Below are 9,981 nucleotides of genomic sequence, written 5' to 3' on the forward strand. Positions count from 1 at the left end.
GTGAGTGGGATCTTGTTTCGTTAGCGTTACGACACCGTTGTGTGTACCACAGATTTGACGAGCATGCTTCATTGTTATTGCAGCCGAACGCTTCATCGCCGTCGAAAACGGGCACCTTGCAAACACGAAGCGTAACTGCGTCCCAGCTGGCTACCGATTCTCCAGCGAAGATGAATGGTCACTACCATGATTCTCCAGGTTTGTTGCTGCTAGAGTACTAGTAACTGACCCGAAAACGGATTTCACGAAGGAAATATGTATTAGGTTGTTGCGTATGACATGTTGAATTCGTAATTTCAAGTCGTCGGTTCAAATTGATTATGTCGTATGCAACCACCTGATATATTTCGAAAATTTAGATTTCCATTTATCACCAATCTTTATTTAACGCAATTGAGTATTTTCATTTACTTAGCGATCCTTACGCTAGGGGATGATGAAGAGGCTACATTTTCAGTTAAAAATATACAATTTGAGCAAATGTTTTGGAAAATTTCATTGACAAAATTCTGAAAATTATACGGCGATTCGCATTCTACAGGTTCTTGAGAACATTGTTAATATACAAGGTGTATCAACTAAAGTGTTACAAGCTGTTTCCTCAGAATTACCCTGTATAGTTTAGTGGTAATATCAAAATAGTTTTGAGAAATCGTTTCTTAACCCATGCAGGAATATGTAACCCACCAGTACACAACTTACTATGAATTTGGCAACAAAATTTGCCTACAAATTCCTATGCATTTGTCGCCGCATTAGGCTCGGTATTTGAGTGCAAAGTTTACAGCCAAAATTCCATACCAAATTGGGGCCAAACCTTGACTTCGTTGTAGAGGGCAGGTCGATCGCACTAAGAGCGGACCTAACCTTGCTCTAAGAGCAAATATCAGGAAAAATCGGAGTAAACCTTTCTGTAGGAGGGAAAACGGAATTAAGTTATTGAAAATACATGAAACTTCAAATTATATAATTTAGAAGTTTAAATAAAATTCCGTTTTCCCTCCCTCTAATGGGGCCCTTAATGTTGCATTCAGGTATACATTCGACAATTTCTGACAAAAGCACACGTATCAGTTGAAAATAAATAGAGTTACAATGGTTTAGTACTTTCTCACTCGTATACAAGATGTAGTAAGAGACCCAATTACTATGGGGATCCCAATCATTATGCCTATATGAATTATACTTATTTTTAAAGCATAATGAATAATAAAGGAGAGATATTAAATGTTTCATTGAAATCTGTTAACATATACGTTATATATCTCTTTTTTAATATTTCTTATTCTTCAAAAATAAGTATGATTAATATAGGCACAGTAATTGGTACCCCGACAGTAATTGAGTCCCGTAGCCTGCATATCTTTAATACAGCTTTGTCTAGTTGAATCGCGTTGAAAACAGTTATCGCAACGATGCAACTATTAGCAAACAACCAATTAACAAACTGTAACGCATATTAACGCATATTAACAAGAACGTTATCACAAGCTTATCGGTATGGGTGTATGGGCGTAGGTGGTGGAGGCTCGAACGAGGGAAGAGTGAGCAGTTTAGAGAGGCCACCACCGCCACCGCATTCTCACAGCGTTGCCCATAATGTGGGCAATCTCTTACATATGGCAGGTTCGTTTCTTCTTGGTTAACTATTTAATCTAAATCATATTTATGTTTCCTTAAGCGAACTTCTTCATCTCGAACATTCTATGCACGACCCAGTTCTGCTTAACAATGACAATGCATTCCTATTTTTTTTCACGCCACAGGATGGATGTAAGGTGAGACTCTCAATGCTTCTTTTCCTGCTGGATTTTCTATCCGTGCAAACTCATGGTCACATTAAATTGTTGAATACAAATTAATATTGATATTCTGATACAATTGTTTAAGATGCTCGATCATACACGATCATGCATTGTGCTTATCCAAATCATATCTCATAATTCTCAGCTCATCGCTTCTTGCCACTATAGGTACATATTTTTCGGATGGTGCGAACAAAATGTCGTTTCTATAAAATTAACATGAAGATAAGGGACTCAATTACTGTGGGGTACCAATTACTGTACCTATATTAATCACACTTACTTTTAAAGCACAATATTACAAAAGAGATATTAAATTGTTTTCATTAAAATCAGTTACTATATATGTTATATATCTCTTTTTTAATCATCATTATGCTTTAAAAATAAGTATAATTAATGTAGACAGTTTGGATTGAATTTCCAAATTGCGTACAGTTTTCGATATTTATTGCAACAGAAGAACGATATTTTTTCTGCAACACCCAAATCAAATCCTACATTTCGAATATTTACTAATTCCCCTCGTCACTCGTGTACGTGTGCATACGAAAATGGCGATTAAGTATATTTACCTATAGAAAATGCAACGAAATTTTCGACACGAGTAATCATTTCCAAAAAGTGAAATACGAGGAGATTTTAGGTAATTTCTTTTTACATCGGTTTTCTCTATGGTGTGTCGAAAATTTGGCCGCAATTCGAGTAATAAAAATTTATCGATCCTTGGAAATACACAAGGGACCGGCGAGTCATTCGAGGAAAAAAAAGGGACATGTAAATTTGTTTCTTTTAGGAGACTTAGGAAAACCTCTCGGCGAATTGGTGACGGCGATGACCGGCGATGACATGTCGAAAACGAACGGGCAAAGAGCGCCACCGCCAGCTTTCAAGTAACGATTGCAAAAAGATCCATGGTCTTCGTTACCATTGGGGATGTTCGGGCGACATCAACGAGAAGAAGAACGAAATTAGAATCGACCGTAGACGGATTAAAAATCGACGAACCTTCGAATCTTTTATCATCAGCGACCAATAAGAAGTCTGGTTCTAAACGCATATCAGAGAAACGATATATCGCGCAAATGCAGGGTCAGGGGCGCCGCCATAGTGGTTTTGGGTATTTTATAAGTTTTGATATACACCGTTGTATAGCTAAATTATATTAATAAGACAATTTATGGTTTGGCTTTGGCGGGCCCCTGAGAGTAACTTTACTACATATTGACACGTCATATCATTGAGACTAATCGTGCGAGAGATAAAAGGGGGAAAAATTCAAAGTGTCAGTTGTTATATGCTTGCTAGTTAATCTATACGACGAACGACGATAAAAAGAAAAAAAAAAGAATTAACGAAGATGAATATAATGATTATAAAATGAATTATCATGAAAGGATTAAAAAAAAAAGTATCATTAAGAATGCATGCAAAAGCAATGTATCAAATCACATAATCTATTATAGATCGTAGGTTACATTTACATACCCATTCTGTTCACTGCCACGGGCTCTTCCTCGACATTCTAACATAAACACAATGTACATGTTATGAATCTAGACGATACACGCGGAGGAAATTGGAAAACGCGAGGAAAAAACGGGAATGGATATCCATATTCAACAGTGGCTCGCTCATGTTTGTCTGGTATCTATCCGTGACAAGTGTTGAACAGAAAACTTGAATTTTCCATCTAACACGCACATATATACGCGGACACAGTACATATCGTTACACGCGCTCGCGCGATCATACATATTACATATACATATACATATACAGATACAGATACATATACATACATATATACATAATCACGCCAACACACTGGGGACTTTTTTGTAATCGATAATAAAAGAAAACAAGAAGCAAAGCAATGTGCATTATGACTCTTCAGATTTATATTTTATCCGGTTGCAATCGTTTTTTCATATTTTTTAATGGACTTTAGATGGCAATGTCTCTTATTTAAGCCTGCCGGATGTTACTTATATTTAAGAGTATATCGATAAGTATCTAATTTACAAACTGTAGGCTGTATTCTGATATGTAATAAAGTTGTCTAGAAAATAATCTTCCCTACGCGAGTGGTTGTTTCTTCTCAAGAAAAACGAGACCTTTACCTCTGGTCAAATTCTGAAATAGTTGAGAAAATTTAAAAAATGTATATTTATTATAAAAATTGTATTGTGTTTCATCCCTGTGTCAATAACTAAAATTTTCTACGATATTCAATATGATGTTAGACTTGATAGTTTCAAAGCATATTTTTATAACTCAAATGTAATCTATTCTGCGATCACCCAAGAACATAAAAATCTTGTTATTAACTAGGAAAAACATTGAAGAAAATTTAAAAAGTAATTGAAAGAATGCTTGGGGACCCAGTTATTGACATTGACATAAAGATTGAAAATCAGCTCGACATGCATGCACAATAGTATACCATATTTACAAGCTTCTTTTCTATATAAAAATATATTTTTAAATACATTTAAAATTACAGTAGTATCTTCATATGCTTTTAAATAAATATAAAATTACAGTGATATCTTCATATATTCTTAAATACATTTACAATTACAGTGCATTTTTAATAAAGGATTAAGCACAAAAATTTATTTCAATGAAGTAGATTGATCAATTAGGTCTCATAAAACCGAATTCTTCGACCCGAAGACCATCTAGGTAGCAAGGACGTCACCTTGACCGGTTTTAATTCGATCCGGTTTTAATCATCCTTCGATGGAAATCGTAAGTGAATCGACGAGCAAGAAAGGATCGAGTTGGTCAGGCGTGATTGCACCTGGCATGCGTGAAACAGTGCCGTAAAAGATAGGATGTCGATACTCGCATAGAAAGCATTTGAAATCAATCGTATCTTATCCATATAACTGCATGAAAAAAATATATACACAATATAATATAATAATATCTTGTAAAAGAAATATCTTGTTAATTTGATGAATCATAATTTTAAAAATAATGCTTGAAGGACTTGCGCAAGCGATAAAAAAATTCGAATGGATTAAATTCTTCTGATGTCATCATCAACTTTTTATACCAACTATACAGCATTCCGCATAAGTTTGCGCTTATTCAGCGAAATCTAAAACGGAAGCGAAAGAAACCAAACGAAAAACCGTCAGAAAGGCTCCAATTTGTTGCATTAAATTGATTATTTGTTCCATCAAATAAATTCGGGAAAAGGCACAGAATTGTTGGAAATAATGTTAACATTAACATGATTTTATCATTTTAACTTTTCTTATGATTTTTTCATTTGTAGAAAATGTTGAAGACGACAATTTCATTTACCAACATGATGATGCAGCGGTGCACATATGAAAGCACGCGTTATAAATTCCAATGTAAATCTGTGCAAGCACGAAAAATGTATGTCAATGGAAAAGATTGCAACTCAATTACTGAATTAATGCAGTGAATGGAGCGTGAACGTCTCTTCAAAAACGTAGGTATTTCAATAGTTTGATCAACGTCAAATTTATAATGTTATTCAACAAAATGGAGGTTACTTTTGGTTAATTTTGAGTTTATTTGTGAAAAATGCAAGTGGCTTTATAGAAATTAAGCGTTCTTTTAAATTATATTTCCATGTTTCTCATAAAATAAATGACGTATTTATTTTGTTGAGACCAACGTTATAAGCTTTCTTTAATTAATTACAATATGGTATAAAATCACGAATTATTCATTGGTCTGGAATAATAATGAGAATTTATCAAAAAACATGGTGGCTATATAGAAATTTCGGGCAGTTTGTATTTAACGAGTCTCCGCGCGAAATATTGCCTAGAGTTAAGTATAATGGACAAAGGGATCGGAGCATTCTCTATTGTAGAAATTGCATAGGAAAAGTGAAACGCGATCATCAAATTAGCAAGCATTTCTGAAACACGCAAGGGGAGGTCCTTGCACTTAACACTGGTTTGCGTGCGACGAATAGCGTGAACGCGGGATGCGTGTTGGCCGCACGCGTGCACGAGCAAGATGCACTCTCTCGAGTATACGTGGCCTCGACCTTGGTGCATTGCTCGACTGGACTGTGCATCGTCCCACGCAGTGGCGTAACGCCCAGGTGAGATTTGAATTTTTTACCGAACCGTGTCCTCTGCAGGAAGCATATAAGGATATACCCACCATTGCAATTCCTTCTCATTCGAAGTTCAAACTAAAAATAGTGAACTATTTATTTTTCTTTGCCTTCCCATATTAAACTCACTGCGCTAAAAATAACGGCGAATTTTTAGAATTCTCATTTCTTTCATTTGTAATCCTCAATTTTTCAATTTGTTCAATTTTGAGACCGAATTTTGAATTTCTTTGCCTACTCAATTTTATGCAATTCCAGAGGAAAAGAAAAATCATATTGAAATGTATTTTTCAGAATTGCAAAACAAGTTGAATACTAAATTTAAAACGAATACTAAATTTAAAAATCGAAGCATCAAGTGTGTTAACTAAACCATTAATTTGCTATAAATTTAATAGAAACATAGATAGAACAGGTAAGTTTCCGCTCACATTTAATTTGAAAATCATTCAAGAAAAACTTGAATACATTAAACATCTATAATCAAGGTGCCCCGTTATGCTTATTAATAATTATAATATCTCTCTTACTAATAATTTTGTTATTTTTACAAAAATAATTGCCACAAAATAATCTAAAATAATGAAGATAATTAAAATGATTTGAAATAATTTACTGCCGTTATTTCAAAATATTTCTAGGCTACCTAGCAACAAGCGGTATTCCAACATAGAAGCCGTACAAAATATTTTCTTACCTGCTCCAAGTACTCGATTAAGCGCGGAATCTAAAACCCATGTGTTATCGCATAAAAATGTACGTTAATCTTTTAAATAACGTTGATAATGTACTTCGTTTTCAAAATGAAATCATTACAGCTTGTAATATCGTACATGAGTAGAGTGTTCCTTGATCAAAAGGCGTGTTTCCAGAGATTATACATTGGACTTGAAGTGCCGGCGATTGAGTCATCGATACGTGACACGTATACGAAAATACGTAAGCAGAAATTTTAATGAACGCTAGGCTTGACGGAGGCCGATCATCAAAGCTCTCTGTTATGGAACGTATCGTCGATGGCTCGAGCTAGCTTACCAAAAATGTGACCCTTATCTACCCTATTTTACTCCCAGCATCTTAACACATTACCTACCGGAAGTCTGCTATTAATAGGCTTGCTAATGACCAAGCTGCATGCACTTAGAAGAAGTTCAATCATTTTCTTATAACGCTGGGTTTACGGGACCCAGCAAAATGACGGGTTCTAACATTTTCAATTTTTTGCGATTATTGAGATTATGGAGAATTATTCAACAAACTTATTTCCTTGGATATATGTTATTAATAGACTGCACATCTTTATGCAAAATAAAAATTTTTTACCTGAATTGCAACGAACTGTGAAGTGAAATAGACATTTATTTCCTTTCTTATTATGTTCAGGAGATGGAAAATAATATAGTGGTATGTTTAAATTTTTCTAATATTTTTGCTACTTAAAATTACACCTACCAATTTTTCTCATAAATGCATAAAATCCGCAGTCTAGTTATCAAAAAAGATGGCTAAAAATTTCGACAGATTCATTTTTATAAAGTAAAATCGTAATGTTACGCAAACCTAGTGCTAAATAATAATTTCCGAAGAGGTTATGATGTTATATGAATTTTAAACATCTTTTGAGTTAAGAGTTAAATAGCTGTCGCCTTTGAACAAACTACTGAGAAATTCTGACCTGTTGATTTCTGATTTTAGCGTTAAGAAGAATTCTAAACAAACGTATCGTTGTCCCCTGCCGTCGCGATAAAAATGAAATCCGGTCTCGCAGGCTTCCGGTTCGAGGATTTACGTGGTTTACACGGAGACTTCAGCGCTGCCCTTATCGAGAATAACCTCGCTTGGTAAAGCGTAAACAGTAGCAAAGTGCTTTACATAGGTTTTCTTAAACCAGTGTTTCCTTCCGAGCGGAGAGAGCTCGTTATTAAGCGAATTCCCCGCGTTCCTTCTGTTACGGCAATGCTTTTCTCACGGGGCACCGAACGTCCTTAGAATGCAACGAGAACAAGCCGATCCGCGACCCGAGGGTGCGCTTTAATACGGAAATATGTGGGCCATGACTTCTAGTTTAGTAGCTACGACGAAACATAAAGCAACGCCGTCGTTATCCAAATAATCCGTTTGCGAACACTGCGAAAGTCTACGAGGATTTTGTTCTCTTCGTCGTAAAGATAAAGTATGTAATTAGTTCTGCTTATAGCTTCTTACACGATACAAATCTAAATCAACAGCGCAGATACTAATCGCGAATACAAGATTAAATATTGATTCTCTATATTTCGTTCCGTAATGAATCTTCGAGAATGAGCAAACAATTAATTTGATTAATCGTTTAGATGAAGACGCTGTGTTATTAAAATTTCTGTGTACATAATTTGTGATGTCTACCTTCTTGGATTTTAATGGCATGAAATAATATATCTTTCTGTATCTGAAATGAAATTATACTAAAGGTGGACGACGAATAATCTGGTAAGGAAGCGACGTAAAGGAAACGTGCACATAAGAAATTTTTCGTTGACCTAACGTCGGCTTCATTTTCAGAACGAGTTCTGGTCCGTAGCGTTCTAAAGCGACAGAGAGACGCAAGAAGGTGACCGAGATAAAGATGGACAGATGATTCTACATTCTACTATACTGTAGAATACACTCGTCGAAGATTCCGTGACCCAGCAACAAGCAATCTTCGTGAAAGAATTTTTCCGAAATTGTTCAAAAGATGAAAAATGAACATGAATGGCAATGGAAATTAATATGTTTATAACCGACAGGTAATCTGAGATTATTTTAAGAATTGTATACATATGCATGAAATGACCAAAGTTTAAAAATAACATTTCTGTGTTAAGAATGTTAACGATCGGTTATCAGGTTATCACGTCGAAGATTTTGATAACTTTCGAAACGCACGCAAGCTGCCATTTAAAGACCTCATCAGTCTACATTTGGCGTTGACGTCATCGGTATACACAAATCATACGAACGACGGTCACATAGCAGGAAATTAACAACGCCTCGGTTGTAGGAAAATGGTCGCTCGAATCATTCGAGTTTCATTCATCGAAGCTCATTAATGCCTACACAATTATACTCCACAGTGAATAATAATAGAAATCTTATGTGAAATCGTGAAATCTTACGTTACATTTCCATTCAACAACCTCTTGGATTAAATACATAGGTATAAATAAATAGGTATCTAATTACCTTTTTAGTGCCATTTTGGCGTCAAGTAATTGCAACTACCAATTACAATTACTTGTAATTGCATTAAAAATACTTGAAATGGCAGAAATAAAATTGCAAGTACATATAATAGTAATTGGTAATTGCAATTAATTCGGCCCTACCAGTAGTTGTAATTGCGGGCCACAATTACAATCACAGTGATTCATCAAGTAATTGCAACTACATGTAACATGTGACAATTACATATAATTGTAATTGGTAATTGCAATTAATTCGGCTCTACCAGTAGTTGTAATTGCGGGCCACAATTACAATCACTGTGATTCATCAAGTAATTGCAACTACATGTAACATGTGACAATTACATATAATTGTAATTGGTAATTGCAATTAATTCGGCTCTACCAGTAATTGTAATTGCGGGCCACAATTACAATCACAGTGATTCATCAAGTAATTGCAACTACATGTAACATGTGACAATTACATATAATTGTAATTGGTCATTGCAATTAATTTGGCTCTGCCAGTAGTTGTAATTGCGGGCCACAATTACAATCACAGTGATTCATCAAGTAATTGCAACTACATGTAACATGTGACAATTACATATAATTGTAATTGGTAATTGCAATTAATTCGGCTGTACCAGTAGTTGTAATTGCGGACCACGATTACAATTCCAGTGATTCATCAAGTAATCGCAACTACATGTAACATGTGACAATTACATATAATTGTAATTGGTAATTGCAATTAATTTGGCTCTACCAGTAGTTGTAATTGCGGACCACGATTACAATCACAGTGATTCATCAAGTAATTGCAACTACATGTAACATGTGACAATTACATATAATTGTAATTGGTAATTGC

General features: G+C 34.9%; 1 protein-coding gene across 11 annotated transcripts in view; it reads left to right on the forward strand.

Annotated features, from left to right (window-relative positions):
- Window positions 1-3,878, forward strand: part of LOC143358660 (dystrophin, isoforms A/C/F/G/H) — a 930,016-nt gene extending 926,138 nt beyond the window's left edge. For 10 of the 11 annotated variants that reach the window (XM_076795970.1, XM_076795971.1, XM_076795965.1 and 7 more), the window contains 3 exons: window positions 84-198; window positions 1,519-1,626; window positions 2,602-3,878. In XM_076795970.1, the coding sequence (XP_076652085.1) occupies window positions 84-198; window positions 1,519-1,626; window positions 2,602-2,702 (324 nt within the window). In that variant the 3' untranslated portion in view covers window positions 2,703-3,878. The remainder of the gene's footprint in view (window positions 1-83; window positions 199-1,518; window positions 1,627-2,601) is intronic. The other variant, XM_076795967.1, reaches the window with a different exon arrangement.
- Window positions 3,879-9,981: the final 6,103 nt, after the last annotated feature.

This window comes from Halictus rubicundus, chromosome 11 (assembly GCF_050948215.1).
Source record: "Halictus rubicundus isolate RS-2024b chromosome 11, iyHalRubi1_principal, whole genome shotgun sequence".
In the NCBI taxonomy this organism is placed as follows: domain Eukaryota; kingdom Metazoa; phylum Arthropoda; class Insecta; order Hymenoptera; family Halictidae; genus Halictus; species Halictus rubicundus.